Source organism: Carlito syrichta, unplaced genomic scaffold (genome assembly GCF_000164805.1).
Source record: "Carlito syrichta isolate Samal-C Ts95f unplaced genomic scaffold, Tarsius_syrichta-2.0.1 Scaffold304234, whole genome shotgun sequence".
Lineage (NCBI taxonomy): Eukaryota > Metazoa > Chordata > Mammalia > Primates > Tarsiidae > Carlito > Carlito syrichta.
In genome coordinates this window covers 561,111-585,416 of record NW_007248330.1, presented here as the reverse complement: position 1 = coordinate 585,416, position 24,306 = coordinate 561,111, and the positions used below count along the sequence as shown (strand labels likewise).

At 45.4% G+C, this 24,306-nt stretch overlaps 2 protein-coding genes across 4 annotated transcripts in view; both read right to left on the bottom strand.

The window, feature by feature from the left end:
- The window catches only part of LOC103261947 (zinc finger protein 263-like), a 17,722-nt gene extending 12,629 nt beyond the window's left edge, over window positions 1-5,093 (bottom strand). The window contains exon 1 of the mRNA XM_021713113.1: window positions 4,942-5,093. Within this exon, the coding sequence (XP_021568788.1) occupies window positions 4,942-5,093 (152 nt within the window). The remainder of the gene's footprint in view (window positions 1-4,941) is intronic.
- The window catches only part of ZSCAN2 (zinc finger and SCAN domain containing 2), a 22,894-nt gene continuing 3,054 nt past the window's right edge, over window positions 4,467-24,306 (bottom strand). For 2 of the 3 annotated variants that reach the window (XM_008059519.2, XM_021713114.1), the window contains exons 2-3: window positions 22,714-23,227; window positions 4,467-6,602 (exon numbers count right to left, since the gene is read on the bottom strand). In XM_008059519.2, the coding sequence (XP_008057710.1) occupies window positions 5,161-6,602; window positions 22,714-23,119 (1,848 nt within the window). In that variant the 5' untranslated portion in view covers window positions 23,120-23,227 and the 3' untranslated portion in view covers window positions 4,467-5,160. The remainder of the gene's footprint in view (window positions 6,603-22,713; window positions 23,228-24,306) is intronic. The other variant, XM_008059520.2, reaches the window with a different exon arrangement.

Below are 24,306 nucleotides of genomic sequence, written 5' to 3'. Positions count from 1 at the left end.
AAAAAAAAAAAAAAAAAATAGTAAGATAGTCTCTGAAGTGTCACTGCTTGTCCAAACAGGAAAAAAAAAAGATTGTGTACTCCAGACTCAGCTACAATAAATAAGATGCATAATTTTCCATTGGCTTTGGATTACCTGTGACATTTGAAAAGCTTAAGTTGTTTCACTAGGATACTGACTGGCTGGTTTTCACAAATGTCTTCAGCTGCGTGTGTAACTTACATGGGTAAATACTGAGAGTACACGTATCATCTTGCCAAAGGAAAGTACAGGAAACCTAATCCATTTTCCAGGCCAGAATTTGAGGCTCCATTTGTCTCTTGCATTTATATGTGTCCCTATGAAGAGAGCCAATTGGCAAATATTTCCTGAGTTCCTATCACAAACACTGAGCTAGAGGCTAGAGACAGTTTGGAACTTCAGGATGGGTATGAACATAAAAAACAGGAGGAAGGGGGCAAGATCGATTAGGGGAGATGGACATGTAACAACAGGTCAACTATTACGTAATAAGGTCACAGCACTGAAGGCAGAGGGGGCAGGGGTACATAGGCAGGGCCAAGTCAGCCAAAGAAGTGCAGGGAGGTCTCATGGATCTTCAAAGATGGGCAGGTGTGCCCCCAGCAGCCAGGGAGGCCCAGCATTCCAGAAAAGGGAGCAGAGTGAGCAGAGGCACTGAGGCAAGGCCAGCTGGGCAAGGCCAGGGGAACTGCCTGGGGTTGAGGACAGCCAGGGCTTGGAAGTGTGGTGACCAGGTGAGGCAAGGAATGAATGAGGTTCCCCATCAGGATGGCCTCATCTGCTGTTCAAGGAGCATGGCCTTTCTGTAGGTAACAGGGAGCCCAGAGGGCTTCAGCTGGGCAGTGACAGGCACATTTCTGTTGTGGAAGAATGTTCACTCAGGCTGTAACATGGAGAAGCAGGGGGCAGGGCCGAAGGGAGATTGGGAACCAGAAAGGGGACTATTGCAGTTGTCAGACAAAGGTCTGCGCTATGCCAGGGTCTTGGGGTCTGGGAGATGTTGAGGAATCTGCAGGTTTCCCAGCAGCTCTGAGGGATGCCAGGGAGGAAGGTGTCTTGGGTGACTCCCAGCTTTTGGAGCTGAGTGAGCCTGGGTGGATAGTGGTGTGACTCACAGAGGAAGCACAGGGAAGTGAACGAGGGGCCTGAGGTCTGGACATGCTGCATTCGAGGCCCTAGGAATGTCAGTGGGTAAGTAGGTTGCAGGGAAACACCAGTAGAAAGGGAAGGATTTGAAATAAAGAGGAAGAAGCTGATGAACAGGGTCCCGGGCCTGGAAGTAGAGGCGGAGCTACAGGCCAAGGTCTATTCTGCCAAAAGCACATCCCTGGGCTGAGGGATAGGGGAGTGTAAACAGGGAGGTGTGTTGGTCTTGGGGTGGGGAGCTGAAGGAGTCTACACCTGGCAGGTTCTGGCTCTTAGAGCATGGGAGCTGGCCAGGGAGCAGACATTCTGAAAACAGCCAAGGGGTACAAGGCTATTGTGGGAACTGGGAGAGGAAAGTGACCAGTCTCATAAAAGACTTTGCTGAGGGGATCCTGAGGGACAAGCTGAGGGTGAACAGTTGCTGTTTTTGTTGGTTTCTTTTTACTATTTTTGTGTTTTTAAGGCAGGGCCTATGTTGCCCAGACTGGTCTCGACCTTCTGGACTCAAATGATCTTTCTGCCTCAGCTTTCTGAGTTGCTGGGATTACAGGCATGTGCCACGGCACCCAGCTTATTGTAGATTTTCAGTTGTGCCAAGGCTATTCCCATGATTTAGAAACAAATGTGACAAAGTTCAGTCCCTAAAGACAAGAACATTTAAGGAGAAATAGTCTTTGTTATGGAGACACAGGTTTAATTAATTGGGTTGTGAGCAAAGATGTGGCAGAGGCCACTCTGCTAAAAGGATTGGAACATCTTGAAACTTTTTAGGGGAAGAAGACATGTCCTTCCACCCAACACATAGCTGTGTGAAGGCTGCTGTACACTGACCCCTCTTTGCCTCTGTGGACCCACATAGAGGAAGCAGGACATGAAGTGAAAGACTCTCAACCTTTCAAGAACCGCAATTTGTCATTTTCCCAATGTGGTTCCAACCTAATCCCACAATTCCAGCTAATCCTGTTTCCTTTTTTTTGAGAATACTTTGTGTTTCTACCAGGTAGGGAGGAGGAAAAAAGAAAGTTTCAAAAAGCTTAACTCTTCTCTCAAATTGGAATTTAAAGAAAGATACTTGGCCAGGCACACAGTGGCCTCATACCTGTAATCCCAGCACTTTGAGAGGCTGAGGTGGAAGAATCACTTGTGCCCTGGAGTTTGAGACCAGCCTGGGCAACATAGTACAATCCTATCTCTATTTAAATTTTTTAAAAAAAGAAAAGCCAGATATGGTAGTGTGTGCCTTAAGTCCTGAGGCTGAGGCAGGAGGATTACTTACTTGATCCCAGGAGTTTAAGGCTGCAGTGAGCAACCCTGGGCAACAGAGACCCTGTCTAAAAAAACAAAAACAAAAAACAAAACAGAGAAAGGAATAAAGAGCCAGGTGCAGTGGCTTATGCCTGTAATCCCAGCACTTTGGGAGGCCAAGGCAGGAGGATTGCTTGAGCCCAGGAGTTCAAGACCAGCCTGGGGAACATAATGAAAACTCGTCACTACAAAAAAACTTAAAAACTAGCCAGGCATGGTGGTGCGTGCCTGCAGTCCCAGCTACTTGGCATGCTGAGGTGGACAGATCACCTGAGCCCAGGTGGCCAAGGCTGCCATGAGCTATGACTGTCATGATCATGCCACTGTATTCTAGCCTTAGTGACAGAGTAAGACCTCAACTCTAAAAAAAAAAAAAAAAAATCAATATTCTACAACCCACATTTCCTTTACTAATCAAGTTCTGAAACTTAATGTCAGGTAGGAAACTATCCCATCTGTTCTCCCTTACTGGTAGGAATCCCTTACAGATGGGAATCTTTTTCCTATTAAATAGATGATGGGACTTCTTAATCACAACCTCTCTCTGGTGCCTAGCACAGTGATGGTACATAAGTCCTCAATGACTGTTGGCCAAGTAAGTGAAGGAATGGAACCAGTGATGGAGAGTTCACAGCCCACTTGATTTGGTTCAATGACCATCACTGCCCAGAACTTCCTCCTTGTGTCTAACTTAATTGATTCTAGATAGAGGTGATTCCCAATGGCCTTCTCAGGATGCCATCTGGCTCCTTAGCCAAAACTGCCCCTCAAGTCTCGGCTGCCACACTGGATGTAGAGTCCACAAAAGGCAGTGGAAAGGCATGTACCCTGGACAAGCACATACAAGTCTAGGTTCACCCAAAAGTGGGCTCTTGGAAGCAATGGATTTTTACTCTCTAAAGGTCTTAGATCATTTTCAGCCTGGGGCAGGTGATGGGGTGGGGAAGAAAGGTATGAGCTTGCTAACGGTCAAATTCAGGTTTTTAACACATGTTAGAAGACACTCAGAGTCAGGCACAGTGGCTCATGCCTGTAATCCCAGCACTTTGGGAGGTGGAGGTGAGAGGATTGCCTGAGTCCACGGATTCGAGACTACCCTGGGCAATATGGCAAGACCTTGTCTTTACAATAAAAAAAATTAGCTGGGTATTAAGAAAAAAATTAACCAGTGTGGTGGCATGTGCCTGTAGTTCCAGCTACTTGGAAGGCTGAGGTGGAAGGATTGCCTGAACCCAGCAGGTAGAGGCTGCGGGGCCTGTGAGGCATGCCTCTGCACTCCAGCTTGGGCAATAGAGTGAGACTCTGACTCAAAAAAAAAAAAAGACAGACTCAGGAAAAGAATGGGACTCCACTTTATTCAGCAATACTGAGCATCCATCCTGTAAGAACCAAGGCCCCTTCTGAGCTTGGGCCCCCATGTAGGAGGAGATGGTTTCTCAGCACCTCTTGCGTCATAAAACACCCCTTCACCCGCTATCACACCCCTGTCTTCATTGTTTCCAGGTGCGAGGATCCCAAGAACAAAACTCTGGTTGCATCCCAAGATCAAGGGAACATTTTTAGGACAAAGTCCTGATTCAAGTCCAAGTATCTCCAGGGGACAGGCCATATGTCCTCAAAAGTCAACACTTCTTTAAAAATAATGTTCTTTGTGTATAAAAGTTACCAGACAGAATTCTAGGTCTGCATATATAAAATAAACCATATAAGAACAGGAAATAACAAGTGCATAGAATAATTTAGAAATGATTATGGGGCTATGTATCTGTGGGGGTAAAGAAACAAGCCCACCCGCAGCGTGCAGAACAGTTTCACTCTTGACAAGACAGAAATTATTATCCACCATGGGTAGGCAGCTGGGGATCTTAGACTTCACTATGCACTCCAAACACAAAACCCCACAAGAACAAATGCATTCCCCCTGGTAGGTAACTTACCCCAGGACAGTAAGCAGAGACAAAAGCAAGCCCGTAAATCTTCTCAGATTATACCTGTCCTGGCAAGCCCTGTCTGACTCTTATCAATGGACAGAACACTGAGACACTGGTTCCAGGCCATACTTTTTCATGTTTCTGTGCTCCTGACACTGGAAATAGAAGGGGGCTTGATCCTCATGCAGGTGACTCAGAATTGGAGAGCCCCTCCATCTTAACCTGAAATCAAAGCCGAAGACACTAAAGCCAGGAAGAGCAGATTCTAACCTGGGCGGGGAGCCCTGGAATGCTAACAGCTTGGGGTGAAGGCACCTTAGCCTGACAAAGTGGCAGCAAAACAACCAGAACCACACAAATGGATTTCCAGTATTTCTCTGAAGACTCAGCCCATGTTGTGGGCTATGCTGTCTTCCATTCCACATGGAGAAACATTTCCTCCCATTTTACCAAAGAGGAAACGGAGGCACAGAGGAATCAGGAGAGAGGGGTCAATCACATCACAAAATGTAATAGAAAAAGACCCAAATATCCAGACCTTCCACTCCTATACTCTGTTCTTGGATGTGTATAGGGCTTGACTCCAATCACTACAATGACAGTGTCCCAGAAATGAGGACAAGCTAGGGTAAGATTCTGGCTAAAGCCCCCAAAGCGCATTGAGGAAGAACGGCTCTTTTCAAAGGACATCGCTATTTGGGGAGGTGTGGCAGTTCCCTCTCTTGGGCCAGTCCCCTCACTTTCCCTCTTTGCCACTTCAGTAAAGTTTCTCTTTCATGTGAGTTCTCTGATGTGTAATAAAATTGGAGCTATTGCTGAAGCCTTTGCCACACTCAGGGCATTTGTACGGCTTCTCCCCTGTGTGGATTCGCTGATGTATAATGAGAACTGAATTCCAGCTGAAGCCTTTCCCACATTCGGGGCACCTGTAGGGCTTGTCTCCCAAATGGGCTCTCTGATGCATGACCAGAATGGAGCCCCGGCTGAAGCTCTTGCCACACATGAGGCATTTGTAGGGCTTCTCGCCCGTGTGGGTCCGCTGGTGCACTACCAGCTGAGAGCGCTGGCTGAAGCATTTCCCACACTCCCCACACTTGTAGGGCTTCTCGCCCGTGTGAATCCTCTGGTGCTTGAGGAGGTTGGAGCTCCAGCTGAAGCTTTCCCCGCACGTCAGACACTCGTAGGGTTTCTCCCCTGTGTGCATGCCCTGATGTGCGATCAGACTGGAGCTCTGGCTGAAACTCTTCCCGCACACCCCGCACTTATAGGGCTTCTCCACCATGTGGGTTCTCCGGTGCGTGGCCAGGTTGGAGCTGCGGCTAAAGCTCTTTCCACACTCACTGCACTGATAGGGCTTTTCTCCCGTGTGAGTTCTCCGGTGGGTAATGAGGGCTGAACTCTGGCTGAACCTCTGCCCACAGTCAGTGCATTTGTAAGGTTTCTCTCCCGTGTGGATCCTCTGGTGTCTGATTAGGTTGGAGTTGTAACTAAAGCTTTCACCGCATTCTTTACACTCATAGGGCTTTTCTCCCGTGTGGATTCCCTGATGAGTGTTAAGGCTGGAGCGGTTGCCGAAGCTCTTCCCACACTCGGGGCACGAGTAGGGCTTCTCGCCTGTGTGGGTGCGCTGGTGAGCGATGAGATTGGGGCTCCTGCTGAAGCTCTTGCCACACTCGGCACACTGGAAGGGCTTCTCTCCCGTGTGGATCCTCTGGTGGGTTATAAGGTTTGCACTCCGGCTAAAGCTCTTCCCACAATCCCTGCATTTATAGGGTTTCTCTCCAGTGTGAGTAGTTTGGTGTCTGCTAAAGTTGGAACCATCACTAAAGCTTTTCCCACATTCATCGCATTTGTAATATTTCTCTCCTGTGTGGGTCCGCTCATGCGTGATGAGGTGGGATTTTCGGCTGAAGGTTTTCCCACACTGGGGACATTCGTAGGGCTTCTCACCCAGGTAGGTGCCCTGAAGGCCTATCAGCTGGCCAACTTCCCTGCCCTGGGATGGCACCTCCCCAGGGTGCTCACCTGGGACGTTTCCCTTGGGCCCCCCAGAGCCGGAGACTCTCTTAAAGTCACTTTCCCCATCGGACTGCTGAACGCCTTCCCCTTCAGGTGTTTCCGAGAATGTCTCATGGGATTCAACATCCTCAAACATGTCTCGATTAGAGTTCTCCCCATTTTCACTCTGTATCTCAAAATCTGAAACAATGAAGAAAAACATACAATGTCTACTCAGCTCCCTGTCATTATGAAAAATTGAGGAGAAATTATAAAAATTAAACTACTAGTGAACATAAAGAGACTAGAAAATCCTCAAGGCTTTTAAAAACCAGGTCTATTTCATTCTAATTGGTTATTTAATTGCCAGGCCTCATATCTTTGTGGCAATCACTCAGAATTTCAAAGTCTTAAAGCTCTAGGTTCCATTTCTCTACCTCTCTCTTCACTGGGAAATGAGATCAGGTGGGAATTTTTAAATCCTAATTAAAAGACATCAACAGAACTCACAATGACCCCCAACACTCACCATGGTACCTGATGCTTAGTAGGTGCTCAATTCAATTTGATGAGTGATTGAATGAATTTTTTTTATCAACACTCTAGAAATTTCCCTAAAGCTCAGTCTCCCTTCAAAAGGAATTATAATAATTTGTTGCATTAAAACTTATCTAGTATTTATAATAAAACACGGGAAGATGACAGAGCCCCTGTAACCATGACCCTAGTTGTCTATACAAATGACTAGAAAAAAAAGCCTTCAAATTTGTCTGCAGTGGAAGCCTATAAATAGACCTTTAACTGGTAATACTTTCAACTGGTAAAAAAAAAAAAGAATATTTATCTTCCAGGAAATTGTCAAACCCTCTGCTATCCAATGCTTAGCAAACATGTGAATGAAAGAAATCATGAGGGAGGATTGCTAGAAGAATATAGCCCCTTCCTTAAATGAGAGACTCTAATATCTGTCCTACAACAAAGCCAGGCCAGCAGAGAGCTGTGAGCCTGGGTCACACTGTTTACTGACAGCATGTTAGCTTAATGGCCCTGGTCCACACTCTAAAATAAGGCATTAGAAATTAATGACTGTCAGGAACATTAATACTGCCAGGAAGTTGTTGACAACATTGTTTATACCACATAATGTTCTCTTGATAAGCCTGAGGAGGAAGTTTCCCTCCTTACCTCAATCTCAAAAAGAGTTGTTCTTTTGGGTTTTTTGTTTTTGTTTTTCCAGAGTCTCACTCTGTTGCCCAGGCTGGAGTGAAGTGGCACGCTCACAGCCACTACAGCCTCGACCTGCTGAGCTCAGGTGATCCTTCCACCTCAGCCTTACAAGTAGCTGGAACCACAGGCATGCACGACCAAGCCCGGCTAATTTTTAAAAATTTATTGTAGAGATAGGTCTTGCCAAGTTGCCCGGGTTGGTCTCAAACTCTTGGGCTCAGGTAATCCTCTCACCTCTGCCTCCCAAATTGCTGGAATTACTGGCATCAGCCACCACTACTGACCAAGAGCTGCTCTTTTGAGTGACTGATTTGTTTGCCTCATGCCCGTGATTGTGGTTCTCTCTTTGATTTGCCTGCTTAAAAGCTTGGTGCCAAAAGCTTAGAGCAGGAATACTGGATGTTTTTATAGCCTGCATTTGGTGTACTTGCATTTCATGTTTTTTCTCTTGTTATTTCCTTTTTTACTATAATTTCCTTGTGCTATATTTCTGTAAAGTGTCTCCAATCCTTTTTCAGAATTCTGTAGTGTAGAGATAAATTCATAATTTCATCAATGAAGATGATAACCTGATCATTCCTAAGATCTAGCATCAGACCTCCTGAGAAAGCAAGGAAGTCAATTAGTAAAATAATTACACAAAGTCTCAGTGACATTTCTATTATTAAAGCTGATAAACCATTATTTAAGATTAGATGCACAATTCAGCAATTAATAGTCTCTATAGTTAATGTAAATTTCCACATATGGGCATGGTAAATCTGACATACACTTCAGTTCCACTCATGCCTTCAGGCAATGTAAGATCACATTTAAACTTGTAAATAGACATATAATTGTTATTTCTTCTGTATGCTGGTTTATTATAAAGGATACAAATGATAGCTATAGAGCTGTATAATTATATTTAGTGCCTACACTAAAATACATGCTGGCAAACCATGGGTTCCTATAACTACCCTCTAGCCCCAAGCCTCCGAATCTCCGAGGGATAGACACAGGCATGAGGGGCACAAGGCATACTCCCGCTAGTCCAGCGCCATTTCTCAACTGTGCTTCCTCAACTTCCTGCAAGAGACTTTTTTCCCCTAAGTTTTGAGCACAGAGCTCTCTCTCATATTCCTTCTTGAAGGGTCTCCAGGCCAAGGCCCCAATTTATTTTCAGCAAGCTAACATGACCAAAAACTTGCTTTTCGATGACTTTAGTAACTGTTCTCTTCTGAAAAGGTCACATTAACTAACAAGGTGTTTTGCTGCTTTAAAATCAGAACTAGAAGCAACAAGGAAAACAAGTAAAAAACCCAAACTTCATTTTCAGTGAAATTAGAAGAAATATATAATTTACAGACAGCAAAATTCATGTCAGGGCTTCCATAATAGCAAAGACTGGGCAGAAGTGACGAGGAGGGAAGTGAAGAGAATAAGCATGGAACGTCCTGAGCTGGGTGGGTGCTCAGGAGCAGATCTCAGAAAGTTCTGGCAGAAAATCATTTCCTGAGGCTCAGGACTCACCCTCCATGTAGCAGTGCATTTGAGAACTGGGGTAAGCAGGGCTGGCTTCTTTTGTTCAGAGAAGCAGAGAGGGTGAGGCTACAACCAAAACCACACAGAGGACCATGTATGCAGGAAGCGGTTTCTGTAAAGCAGAGAAGGACAGAGTCTTTGATCTGCACACACTAACCAGGGGAATTATTATTATGGAGAAAAGTGACCATTTCCATCCATAAAAAGAGTTGAAGGAAGCCACTGCCTCTATAAAGGAATACCATAAAGTAGAACTTGGGGAAGATATGGTGAGCCAACAGGAAGAGATGAAACGGAAGCTGGAAAAGCTCAGGAAGAAGGGGAAAACCATCTAGAGAAATGAAGGCAAAATGGGAAGGAGCACAAAAAGGAAATGGGCATCTTGGGCAGCACAGAAACGGAAAAAGAAGACCAAAGTGAGAACAGCAATTAAATGAAGTGCAAACAAAGAAAGAGGTTAAGAGGATAAAAGAGAAAGACAGAGGCCAGGCGGATGGATCATGCCTGTAATTCCATCACTCTGGGAGGTCGAGGCAGGAGGACTGCTTGTGGCCAGGAGTTCAAGACTAGCCTGGGCAAAATAGCAACACCCTGTCTCTCTATATAAAAATAATAATAATAAACAACTTAAAAAGAGAATGATAGAAACAGAAGGCAAAAGAAGAATCAATAAACATAGAAGTGAAATTCTCAAAGAAAACAAATACTTAAAGAACCCTTGAAAGGTGTACTGTGTGCCAAGGAAAACTAACCCAGGATGGCTGACAGTGAGACTGGTGGATGAAAGGAAAAAGATCAAATCACTTACAAAGTGGAAGACAATCCACTGGTTTCAGGATTTCTCTACAGTAACAGTGCCAATAGCCACAAGATATGCAAGAAAATAAAATGTATGCCAAGGATTTTATATTCAACAAAATAGTCCTTCGAGTATAAAACCTATAGCAAACAATTCTAAACATACACAAATCAATGGAATATTAGGCAATGAACTCCTAACAAATTTAACTTTAGCCATGTGTGGTGGCTCATGGTCTATAATCCTAGCACTTTTGGAGGCTGAGGTGAGAGGACTGCCTGAGCCCAGGGGTTCAAGACCAGCCTGGGCAACATGGCCAGACCTTGTCTTTACAAAAAAATAGAATAATTAGTTGGGTGTGGTGGTCTGCACTTGGAGTTCCCACTACTTGGAGGGCTGAGATGGAAGGATTGCCTGAGTTCAGCAGGTTTAGGATGCAGTGGCCGTGAGTATGACACTGCACTTCAGCCTGGATGACAGAATGAGATTCCAACTAAAAAGAAAAAAAAAAGTTTAACTTTAGAACAAAGACTAAACTACAGTGGCAATTAGGGTAATTATAGAGCTTGTAAATGTTATACAGCAGCATAGAAATAACACTCTAACCAAAACTGAGGATGGAGGGAATAAGACGGGATAGGAGATGTGTTTGTTGATCGCTTCATCTGTAATACCTGGGTGTTCAGAGGATAACATTTAAAATAGCAAATCATGTAACTAAAGTATAAATGTACAAAAATAAACATTAAGAAAGATAACATTGGCCTGGAGGCTGGGCACGGTGGCTCAAGCCTGTAATCCCAACACTTTGGGAGATCAAGGTGAGAGGACTGCCAGAGCCCAGGGGTTCAAGACCAGCTTGGGCAATTTGGCAAGACCTTGTCTCTATAAAAAATTTTTTAAAAATTAGCCGGGTGTAGTAGCGTGCACCTGTAGTTCCAGCTACTTGGAAGGCTGAGGTGGAAGGATCACTGGAGCCCAGTAGGTTGCCACTGGGGTGCCATGAGTATGCCACTGCACTCCAGCCTAGGTGATGGAGTGAGATTCTGACTCAAAAAAAAAGGTTGGTCAGACATGGTAGCTCACATATGTAATCCCAGCATTTTGGGAGGTGGAGGCGAGAGGATTGTCTGAGTCCAGGGGTTTGAGACCAGACTGGGCAACTTGGTGAGACCCCGTCTCTACAATAAATTTTTTAAAAAATTAGCTGGGCATGGTGACACTCGCCCGTGGTTCCAGCTACTTAGAAGGTTGAGGTGGAAGGATCACCTGAGCCCAGCAGGTTCAGGCTGCAGTGACTGTGAGCATGCCACTGCACTCTAGCCTGGGTGACAGTAAGACTCTGACTCAAAAAAAAAGGTAAGATTATTAACTGAAATTGTAGGGACAAGGACTATCCCTGTTGGATATTAAAACACTATGAAATCTCAAATAGTAAAACATTAATAGGGCCAGGTCCAGTGGCTCATGTCTGTAATCCCAGAACTTTTAGGGGGCTGAGGCAGGTAGATTGCTTGAGCCCAAGAATTTCAGACCGGCCTGGGCAACCCCGTCTCTACACAAAACAGAAGTTAAAAAGTTAGCTGTGTGTGGTGGTGCATGCCTGTAGTCCCAGCTACTCGGGATGCTGAGATGGAAAGATCACCTGGCCTAGGAGGTCAAGACTGCCATAAGCCATGATTGTTGAGATCATACCACTGTACTCCAGCCTGGAAAACAGAGTGAGACCCTGACTCAAAACAAGCAAACAAACAAAAGCATTACCAGACATGTAAATTCAGAATTTTTTTTTTTTTTGAGTTGGAGTCTCACTCTGTCACCCAGGCTGGAGTGTAGTGGCACACTCATGGCCACTGCAGCCTCGACCCACTGGCCTCAGGTGATCCTTCTGCCTCAGCCTTCCGAGTAGCTGGAATTACAGGCACATGCCACCATGCCCGGCTAATTTTTTTGATTTATTGTAGAGATGAGGTATTGGCAAGGTGCCCAGGTTGGTCTAGAACCCCTGGACTCAGGCAATCCTCTCGCCTCTGTCTCTGAGTGCTGGGATTACAGATGTGAGCCACTGTGCCCAGCAAAAGCTCAGAATTTAATATTGTGGCACACAAATGGGTAGACAGGTAAAACAGAAAAGGGAATCTGTATAATGACTATGGAAATTTGACATATAAGAGTAGCCTCTCAAATCCATGGAGAAAAAACACAACAAACAATAAATGAAGCTGGTACAACTCGTTAGGCCAAATGGAAAAGTTCAAGTTGGGCCCATACTAGGACAAATCCCAAATGGATAAAAGATTTAAATGTCAAATAAATAAATAACAGTATCATCAACTATTAGATGAAATTATGAGAGATTTTGAATCTGAAAGGCTTTAATGTGATATTTAACTTGTAGGGTTATCTTCTATTATAGAGGCCCCTCTAAGCAGACTTTTTGTAGACAAAGATATAAGACTGTTCTACTCCAGGAAGACTGAAGGGAAGTCAGGAGTTCTTTAGAAGTTGCCCTTCAGGCTGGGTAGGGTGGCTCATGCCTATAATCCCAGCACTTTGGGAGGCTGAGATGAGAGGATTGCCTGAGCCCATGGGCTCGAGATCAGCCTAGGCAACTTGGTGAGACCTCATCTCTACAATAAATCAAAAAATCAGCTGGGTGTGGTAGCGCATGCCTGTAGTTCCGGCTACTTGGAAGGCTGAGGCGGAAGGATCGCCGGAGCCCAGCAGGTCGAGGCTGCGGTGGCCGGGAACGGCCACTGCACTCCACTCTGGGTGACAGATTGAGACTCCAACTCAAAAAAAAAAAAAAAAAAAAAAAAATGCCAGGCATGGTGGCACATGCCTGTAGTTCCAGGTACTTGGAAAGCTGAGGTGGAAGGATCACCTGAGTCCAGCAGGTCGAGGCTGTGGTAGCCATGAGCATGCCACTGCACTCCAGAAAGGATGACTGAGTGAGACTCTGACCCCCCTTCCCCAAAAAAGAAGTTACCCTTCGAAGCCAGGTATGGTGACTCACAGTTGTAATCCCAGCACTTTGGGAGGTGGAGGCAAGAGGATTGCCTGAGCTCACGAGTTTGAGACCAGCCATGGGCAACATGGCGAGACTTCTTCGTCTCTACAATAAATCAAAAAATTAGCCAGGCTTGGTGGCATGTGCCTGTAGTTCCAGCTACTTGGAAGGCTGAGGCAGAAAGGATGGCCTTAGCCCAGCAGGTCAAGACTGTGGTGACTGTAAGCATGCCACTGCACTCCAGCCTGGGTGAGAGTGAGACTCCCACTCAAAAAAAAAAAAAGGAAAGAAGCAGTGTTTGCTGTTCCAGACTGCCAGGGTGAACATATTTTGTGGATATGACTGGATATAGGAAGGCAGCTTCTGAGGAAGTATGTCTGTGAGCAAGTAGTTGGATGGGCCAGATATCCACTAGAGAAAACTCAGAAATGAGTCAGGAAATAGGAAAGAAAGGGCCTCACTTTCTAAATGTTATAGATCTCCCCTAAGACCACGGAATTGGTAGAGAAGGCCCCTTATCTCTGCAGAGACTTTACACAAGTGTTCTGGACTATGCTGTATAGTTTGAAAGGGGATGAACTTCACAATATATGCTCTTTATTCACGTGATATTGTCCAAAGGAACTAAAACAGAATGACATGAACGCAAACAACTGAGGGCCCCTCTGACAAGGTGACGTGTGGCCAAGATGGGAATGTGATTCTGACGGCAATCTACAAAAACTATTCATTACAACTATTATACAACCACATGTATCTATATATCAGTTACTCTGCCACAGTGACCCATTTTATTTGATCATATGCCTCACTGTAAACACAATTAACAAGCTTGTTCTTAGATTTAACACTTAGACACCCACTGGGTAACAGAGAGAACTACATATACTGGTCTGTGACTAAATTCAGGTTTTTTGGAAAGCATAGATTGTCAAAAGTCTGTCTGTGAGACACACTCAAAAGAATATATGGTTTTGCCAGGTGCGGTGGCTCAAGCCTGTAATCCCAGCACTTTGGAAGGCCGGGGCGAAAGGAGTGTCTGAGACCAGGGGTTCGAGACCAGCCTGGGCAACCCGGCGAGACCTTGTCTCTACAATAAATTAAAAAATTAGCTGGGTGTGGTGGCACGTGCCTGTAGTTCCAGCAACTTGTAAGGCTGAAGTGGAAGGATCACCTGAGCCCAGCAGGACAAGGCTGTGGTGGCCGTGAGTGTGCCACACTGTACTCCAGCCTGCTGGTCAATAACGTGAGACTCCCAACTCAAAAAAAAAAAAAAAGAATATATGGTTCACGCTTGTTCATTACTGGTGGGAAAGTCACATGTACAGCTGCTGTGAAAAATAGTATGGAAGTTCCTCAAAAAAATTAAAAATTGAATTATCATATAATCTAGCAATTCCACTTCTAGGTATAAACTCAAAAGAATTGAAAGCCAAGACTTGAACAGATACTTGTGCATCCATGTTTATGTATTATTCACAACAGCCAAAAGGTAGAAAAATTCAAATGTCTACCAACAGATGAATGGATGAACAAAATATGGCATATACACACAGTGAAATATTATTCAGCTTTTGTTTGAGTCAGGGTCTCACTCTGTTGCCCAGGCTGGAGTGCAGTGGTGCAATCACAGCTTATTGTAGCCTCCAACTTATGGGCTCAAGCGATCCTCCTGTGTCAGCCTCCCAGGTAGCTGGGACTACAGGTACATGCCACCACACCCAGCTAATTTTATTTTTTGTAGAGATGAGGTCTCACTATGTTGTCCAGGTTGGTCTCGAACTCAAACAATCCTCCCACTGCAGCCTCACAAAGTGCTGGGATTACAGGTGTGATCCACCACACTCAGCTGGTTAAGCTTTGAAAACAAATAAATTCTGACCCATGCTTCAACATGGGTTAGCCTCAGCCTTGAGCCTAAATGCAATAGGCTGGTCACAAAAGAGCCAACACTGTATGATCCCTCTTATATGAGGTACCTAGAATCATCAAAATCAGAGAGACAGAAAACTGAATAGTATGGAGAGTTATTGTTTAATGGGTATAAAGTTTCGTTTGAGAAAAGGAAAAAAGTCCTGGAGATTGATGCTGGTGATGGCTGTACAACAATACAAATATACTTAATGTCACTGAACTGTACAGCCAAAAATGTTTAGAAGTGATAAGTTCTATGATATATATATTTTATCACAATATAAAAGAATATATAGGGGTTTTTTTTGAGTTGGAGTCTCATTCTGTCACCCAGGCTGGAGGGCAGTGACACGCTCATGGCCACCACAGCCTCGACCTACTGGACTCAGGTGATCCTTCTGCCTTAGCCTGGAACTACAGATGTGCGCCACCACGCACAGCTAATTTTTTGATTTATTGTAGAGAAGTGAGAGGACTGCCTGAGCCCAAGCTGGTCTCGAACCTGTGGGCTCAGGCAGTTCTCTCACTTCGGCCTCCCAAAGTGCTAGGATTACAGGCATGAGCCACCGCACCCAGTCCAATATATTGTTCTTATATATGATTTTATATACTCTATCAAACTGATAACACATTACCTACTAGAAAAATTCTGATATTAATTTTAAAATATTAAATAAAGTGCTCACAAAGGCAACAAATTCTTAGACCTAAACTTCTGACGATCTAATAAGCAAATAATAGTATCTTGCTTTAATAGGTATTTCCCTTATAATTCATAAGGTAGAACATCTTTTCATCCAATTATAATTTGTATTTCTTCACATCTACATTGCCTATTTGTATCTTTTACCTTGCATCCTACTGAGTTGCTTTTCTTATGAATTTGTCGGAAAAAAAAAAATATATATATATTTGTCGGAGAAAAAAAAAAAAAATATATATATCTACAATATGATCAGAGCCATTGGTTTAAAATAGTGAAGTATGACTGGATGTGGTGGCTCATGCCTATAATCCCAGCACTTTGGGAGGCCAAAGCTGGAGGATTACTTGAGGCCAGGAATTCAAGACCACCCTGGGCAACACAGCAAGATCCTAAACTAGCCAGGCATGGTGGAGCATGACTAAAGTCCCAATACTTGGGAGGCTGAGACAGGAGGATTGCTTTAGCCCAGGAGTCCGAGGCTGTGGCAAGCTATGATTGTGCCACTGCACTCCAGCCTGAGTGATAGAGTGAGAGCCTGTCTCTTAAAATTTAAAAAAAAAAAAAAAAAAAGTGAAGTGATTCTGACACAGATTATACCCAGTTCCATTCTGATGCTCATCTCTGAAGCACTGCCCTGGCAAGCCTGGCAGAAACCCAAACTTGGCTGAGAGACTGGGAGCTTTGTTCCACCTTGAAACTCTGACTACTTGAAAGACTAACTGCTGATAAAAACAGCAATGAACTGTTATCAGTTTAAATGGATAACAGTCAAACATTTCACATTTATTACCTCTTCCTAAGAGTTCTGCCCAGTATACATTTCGAATATTTAAATGAATCGTAGGTCATTTTGTTTTGAAGCTGAGACATATACCTTTTTTTTTTTTTTTTTTGAGTTAATCTCACTCTGTTGCCCAAGCTGGAGTGCAGTGGCACACTCACAGCTACTATGGCCTCAACCTGCTGGGCTCAGGTGATTCCTTCCACCTCAGCTTTCCAGATAGCTAGTACTACAGGCGTGCACCGTCATGCCTGGCTAATTTTTTAAAAATTTATTGTAGAATGAGGTCTTTCCAGTTGTTCAGGCTGATCTTGAACCCCTGGGTTTAGGCAATCCTCTTGTCTTTATCTCCCAAAGTGCTGGGATTACAGGTATGAGCCACCATGCCCTGCAGACATACTTCAACACTCTCCACTCCCTTTCTGGCTAAGAAAAACTAATGTATGTGTTTGTTTATGGTCATTAAGAGAGCAGTTTGCTGTTGCTGGCAGTCACTGAAAGCCAGATGATGCTAAGGATGGCTGGAGAGGTCAGCCGTGACTCTTTGGCTCAACTGTAAAACAAGAAGAGCAGGTTTGAACCTCTAAATATTCCTCTCTAGTCTAGGGTGGTGGTTCTCAAACTTCAAAGAGCAGACATCACCTGGAGATCTTGTTAAATGCAGATTCTACCTCAATGGGGCTGGGGTGAGACTGGTAGTCTGCAGTCTAACAAACCCCTAGGTACAGTGACGCTAATGCTGCTGGTCCCCTGACCACCTGTAACAATGCTCTACAGCAGTGATCTTGACATTTGCTGCATAGTAGAACAACCTGGGGAAGTTTTCAAAACTCACCTACCTGGGCCATACCAATTAAATCAGAAAAATCAGAATCCCTGGAAGTGGTCCCTGGATCCCCAGGTGATTCTGATGGGCAGCCAAGTTTGAGAACCAGAGGACGAGTGAAGAGGTTCCCATATCAGTTTGAATCAGGATCACTTAGAGGACTGGTTAAACCCTAGAGTACCGGGCACCATCCTGAAGTTTCTGATTCAGTAGTCCTAGGGTCCAGAAGGTCAAGATACTGGTGAGAGAGTTGAGAGGTGGAGGGAAAGAGAGAGAAAGAAATAGGTTTCTTGTCCTCTGGGATTTTACAGGTCCCTAGAAGGAATAAGAAAAGTATTCATATAAATAGAAACCAAGATGGATGATGATAAAAATCCAAAAGAGAGAATCCTAATGTTCTGGGGGAGAAGACTTCTAGCAGAGATTGTCAGAGATGCTCCTAGGTGTGTGGAACCAGGGATAGGGAAGAGAGACTAGATCTAAAGCAGCTTTATGAAGAGGCTCTCCAAGGGTGGGCACTCAAAGGATAACTGGGATTTTATCACACAAAGATGGGACAAGGCCACCCCAAGCCAAAAATTCAGGAGCAAAAGATGAATGCTAGGAAGTATAGGCTGTGTTTGAGAAACAGCAAGAACTGGTCTGAACGGAGTAGGGGCTAGAGCAAGGGGGTCAGGGTGGGGACCAGACTGCAGAGGGTCTGGGCCAGGTCTCATAGGGCTGTGGGTTCCAAGCAGAACAAGGAGGTCACACCTGATCTGGCAGACACTGGAACATGCATGAAGGTTATTAGGTGGGAGAGTGCCACTCTGGCAGGAGTGGAAGAGCTGTAGTCAGTGGCAAAGGTTGAAGGCAGGCTCAGTGTTTGGAGATGGCTGTAAGAACTCCGATGAGAAATATCAAGAGCCCAGGTTAGGGCTGGGCATGGAGCTTAACACATCCTCGGAAAACACTCAGAAATAGAGGTGAACTTTGCCACTTTAACTTAACACATTCGAGATTGGCAAATTTTTCACTTTCCTAATACTAATTGCACGTGAAAATAAGAAAAATCTGAAGTTGGTTGCCACAAACTTCTGTTGTTAAGCACAAGTGAAATGGTCTTGGTCTTTTCTAAATTGTCACCTTTTTCACAATACAGCTGAAAATTGCAGACATATCCAATATTCACCTCAGACACCACTCTGACTAGCAATCTGTACTTTTTTTTTGGATTATAAACCGAATACATATTATATATATATTTTTATTCATTTACATTGCATCATTATATCACTATCTGTGTCACTATCACTATTAAGTTCACAGGATTCACCTTCTATGAATTCACCTCAGAAATCTCATCAGCATATGTTTCTTCATTTTCCATAATTATGGTAAATTGTTTTTAATGTTGAAATATGAAAGCCGCAAAATATCAAAATGTAAGTATTGGCCAGGCACAGCGGCTCATGCCTGTAATCCCAGAATTTTGGGAGGTGGAGGCGAGAGGACTGCCTGAGTTCAGGGATTCTAGACCAGCCTGGGAAACTTGACGAGACCTCATCTCTAAAAACAAAAAAGAAGCTGGGTTCGGTGGCTCAGCCTGTAATCCCAGCACTTTGGAAGGCTGAGGTGAGTGGATTGCCTGAGCCCGCGGGTTCGAGACCTGCCTGGGCAACTTGGCGAGACCTCATCTCTACAATAAATCAAAAAGTAGCCGGGCGTGGTAGCGTGTGCCTGTAGTTCCAGCGACTTGGAAGGCTGAGGCGGAAGGATCGCCGGAGCCCAGCAGGTTGAGGCTGCGGTGGCCGGGAGCGGCCACTGCACTCCAGTCTGGGTGACAGAGTGAGACTCCAACTCAAAAAATAAAAATAAATAAAAATAAATAAAATAAAAACAAAAAAGAAAAAAGAGTATACAACACTAGTCACAACAAAATAATGACCAACTTGCAATTTTTACCAACTACATAAATCAATAACTACAGTGCGCAGTTGATATCAGATAATTATTTCAATTAACTTTCTCTCCTTGCCTCACTATTCATTTTCAACCAAAATATAATAACACATGCATATGACAACGTTGCACATTCAGCAAAGACATAGATTCACATCAACAGCAACCAGGAACAGAATTTAGAATGACGTAAATGCACGTCAGTGATCACAAATGAGTTAGTACTGGTCTGATATTGTATCTGAATTACAAGATACTTAAATTGTGAGCACTTAGAGGTTCCCATTGTCAAATATTAAACCACCACCATCTACACAGGCCTTGAATGCCCTGTGCTGGATAAATGTGTCCACAGATCCCATGACGGACAGAGTAGAGATCAACTGGTCTTATGCTGAGTCAATGTTTGAGAAGGGATGAAGACAAGCAGAGATTCCTGTGAGCAATCATGAGAAAGGTCAAGAGAATCTGTTCAACAAAGACAATGGCAAAGGCAGAAGTCAGGGGACTGACAAACCCACTCATCTGGGACTGTCTCCATCTTGGATGTCTAGGGACAGATGAAAGGCACAAAGCCCCTGCAGCAAGCCAGGCAGGAAGGGCTGTACTCATCTTAAACACCCGGGGAACACTGACTGTCAGATCCATGCCTCCTCAACTAAATAACAACCCTAGAGGCTTCTGCTCAGTCCTCAACCACTCTGTCTCTTCCATAGTACCTGACTGAAGATCCTGAAGTTCATTACCAACTTGTCACATCCACCAGGAGTGCAAGTCAACAGTTTTGAAATAGGCTGAAAAGTTAGTTTTTTTAAAAAAACGAAAGGAATAAAATTAAAACTTATTTTTCAGGGCCAAAGAAAATCAGATACTTTGCTTCCAATAAAACTCAGGATCCCGGCTGGGCTTGGTGGCTCAACCTGTAACCCCAGCACTTTGGGAGGCCGAGGTAAGTGGATTGCCCGAGTCCACGGGTTCAAGACCCACCTGGGCAACTTGGGAGACCTCATCTCTACAATAAATCAAAAATTAGCTGGGTGTGGTAGCATGTGCCTATAGTTCCAGCTACTTGGAAGACTGAGGCGGAAGGATCGCCAGAGCCCATCAGGTCGAGGCTGCGGAGGCCAGGAGGGTGCCACTGCACTCCAGTCTGGTGACAGAGTGAGATTCCAACTAAAAACACCTCAGGATCTACCAACACATGTGGAAACAAACAGACCTGAGTTTGCATCCTGGCTCCACCAGTGAATAGCTGGGTGACCTTGCTAAACTTCCATTTCCTATCTGTGAAATGACAATCCCACCCACCTCACAGGACTCTTAAGGTGCTGTGTCCAGTGAGTTACAGTAGGCCCTCAATGTCAGTCCCTTTCTCTAGAGGACAGCTTTATTCATATGTCCCAGTTCCTGCAGCTGTCATAACTTCTGCCCTAAACCACCTTCCCTTTTCTTTTCATCTCTTCCCTTCCTGTTTCCTGAATCTTCCGGGCTAGATGCCCCAAAGTTAGTCACTTTGTCTTAATCTCATCGGCATCCCCTCCTTTCAGCACCCGACTAGGAAATGTCACTTAGCATCATACATATGATGAAATGCTTAAGAACATGGGCCATGTCTCTACCCAAAAATCTGGAATTTTTTTTTTTGAGTCAGAGTCTCACTTTGTTGCCCAGGCTGGAGTGCAGTGGCATGCTCACAGCAACCACAGCCTCGACCTGCTGGGCTCAGGTGATCCTTCTGCCTCAGCCTTGCAAGTGGCTGGAATCACAGGCATGCACCACCACACCTAGCTAATTTTTTGATTTGTTGTAGAGACAAGGTCTTACCAAATTGTCCAGGCTGGTCTTGAAGCCCTGGACTCAGGAAATCCTCTCGCCTTGGCCTCCCAAAGTGCTGGGATTACAGATGTGAGCCACTGTGCATAGTCAATTTTTTTTTTTTTTTTTTTTGAGTCTGGGTCTCACTCTGTTATCCAGGCTGGAGTGCAGCGGTGCTATCATGGCTCACCACAGCCTCAACTTCCTGGGCTTAGGTGATCCTTCTGCCTCAGCCTCTGGAGTAGCTGGGACTATAGGCACATGCCACCATGCCTGGCTCATTTCTTGTTTGTTTTTTGTGGAGATTAGGTCTTGCTATGTTGCCTAGGCTGGTCTTGAACTCCTGGGTTCAAGCAATCCTCCTGCCTTGGCCTCTCAAAGTGCTGGAATTATGGGCATGAGCCATCGCACCTAGCCAAGTTTGAATCTTGGTTCTGCCTTGTACTAGCTGCATGACCTTAAGAGAGTCATGCCACTTCTCTGGTGATGATAATTCTGCTTATCTTCCAAGGTGGCGAAGTTGACAGGAGTTTTACATGCCAAGCACGTTTCCTGGCCCGCAGAAAGAGCTCAAGAAATGCTAGGCATACTATTGGTTCTTTCTCACAGGTGTCCAACCTGGTGCTGACTCCCAACACACAGCTTCCTGGCTGCTCTCCTACCTCTGGTTCTGCTTACTCTGATCACACCTACATCCTGTTGCCAAACTCAGCTTCCTGCCATGCCCCTAGGGCCCTAGTTCAAGAACCTGCTGAGGCCAATGACATCCAGTCCAAGCCTTCCCCTCCCTTACCACTTCCTAAAAACACACTTTCCACTCCAAACAGCCCTCCCTCTTGTCATCTGAAGAAAGAAACGCTGCCCTTCCCTTCCAAGCCTCTGCTCAGCACAGCTCCTCTCAGCTGCCACCTCCACCCGCTGACCAGCACCTTTCCAAACTCTCCTCTCCACTGCAACCTCCTGCTCAGGTTTCGTGGCCGCCATGAAGCCTTCTCTGACCTGATCTTGCTCCATGCTCCTTTCTCTGAAATTCTGTGGTTCTCATCAGCACAAAAGCAGCTATGTCTCGTGTGTTTTGAAATAGTCCTAGGGACACAGGTAGACCTGAAGTAAATATTTGGTCATCAAGTGAGTCCGTTTTACAACCGGAAACCAGGATGGAGACAGAGTAGTTAAATGGAATGCCAGGATTCCAAAGCCAGAATCCCGAAGTTTAGTAGTAACATAGGAGAGAGAGAAACTGTTGCAAAGAGCTCAAGTTTAGAATTACTCTTTTATGAGCCCAGGATGACATCACACTACAGAAAGTCCCCACTTATTAGCTAGTCTACTTGTCATTTATCTTGGTTTCATAAAAAGAATCATTTTGAACAAAATCCAATTATCTGGTTCTTCTAATGTGGGAACTATTTGGATGTTTACTCCATAACCAGGTGCCAAGGGGCAGGGATTATGGAGGTCTTCAGCTCCTCCCCCCATAACCTCCAGCTACCCACTTCCCAGCCACTCCAAATAAACATATAAGCAAAAACTGCTTATTATGCAAATGTAGCTCCAGAATAGTCCTCTCAGCCAATATTCTGGAGCTACCACTGTACACCTGGAACCTTCGAAGGGTGATGGACATGCTGGCTGCCTGCAGACAGAGTAGAGGGATGGCGCTGTCCCCAATCTGTCCTGGAGACTACCTTTTCCTTCTCTGCAAACACCATACTCTTCCACCTTGGAAGGGAGGTCCCACTCTCTCCCTATGAGGTTCTGTGTCTCACCACTGTCCCGAAGAGTCTGGGTCAAGTCTTCCACCAGGGCCACTGCCTCCTCACTGCTTTCCGGCCGATGCTCTTGCAGCCATGCTTGAATTTCCCTTGGCAGCATGGTCAACATCTGCTCCTTGGTGTGCACCTCTGGCCTCAGCCAGCGCCGACAAAGTTCTCGGAGGCGGCCTAGTGCTCCCTGTGGTCTCTCAGCCACCACCTCCTCCTGGGGGCTGCCTTTGCCAGCACTTGTAGGAAAGGTCTCAGACTCAGGACCATCCTCCTGCAGTACAGCTTCCTGCACCCAGGAGTCATCCTCCAGGATCATGGTGACCTCCTCCTCCTGTCTATCTTCTTCTTGAGTCATCTGGACCAAGGGGCTCAGGGGAGTGGTCACTCTTGGCATCTCTGCAGCCATCATCCAGTCCCTGGGGCAATCACTCAGGCTTCAAGCCTTGAACGTCACTCTTCTCCAGCTAGGCTCTCAGGAAAGAGAGCCTCCTTCCTCAAATCTCAACAAGGAGTTCTGCTGAGAAATAACAGAACCAGAATCAATACGCATACTGTTCTAAAGCAATCTAAATCACAACAGTCCTGGTCAGGACACCAAGTGATCCTCACATCAGCAAACCAACAAACATTTCCTGTCCCTCTTAAAGGAAGAATGGCTTATTCCTGAAGCATATCTGTTTAGGGCAAGAGAAGTTAAGAAGTATCACAGTCAGGCTCAATGGCTCAGCCTGTAATCCCAGCACTTTGGGAGGCTGAGGCGAGTGGATTGCCTGAGTCTGTGGGTTTGAGACCCAGCAGGGCAACTTGGCGAGACCTCATCTCTACAATAAATCAAAAAAAAAAACTAGCCAGGAGTGGCAGCGCACGCCTGTAGTTCTGGCTACTTGGAAGGCTGAGGCAGAAGGATCGCTGGAGCCCAGTAAGTCGAGGCTCGGTGGCCAGGAGCATGCCACTGCACTCCAGTCTGGACAACAGAGTGAGACTCCAACTCAAAAAAAAAAAAAAGAATTATCACAAGCACAAAACCTACAGCATTGCTCTTCCCAAAAGACCAAAGAATGAGTGTCAGAAATGCAAACTTGGGAGGTGGAGGCAAGCGAACTGCCTGGGCCCAAGGGCTTGAGACTAGCCTGGGCAACTTGGAGAGACCTCCAAAAAATAAAATAAATAACATAAGATAAAATAGCCAGGCATGGTGGTGCACACCTGTGGTTCCAGCTACTTAGAAGGCTGAGGCCGAAGGATCGCCTAAGCCCAGAGGTTGAGGCTGTGGTGGCCGTGAACGTGCCACAGCACTCCAGCCTGTGTGACATAGTGAGACTGTCTCCAAAAAAAAAAAAAAAAACAAAGTCGCCGGGGTCAGTGGCTCAGCCTGTAATCCTGCGCTTTGGGAGGCCGAGGTGAGTGGATTGCCTGAGCCCGCGGGTTCGAGACCCACCTGGGCAACTTGGCGAGACCTCATCTCTACAATAAATAAAAAACAATTCGCTGGGCGTGGTAGCGCGCACCTGTAGTTCCAACTATTTGGAAGGCTGGGGCGGAAGGATTGCCGGAGCCCAGCAGGTCGAGGTTGCAGTGGCCGGGAGTGGCCACTGC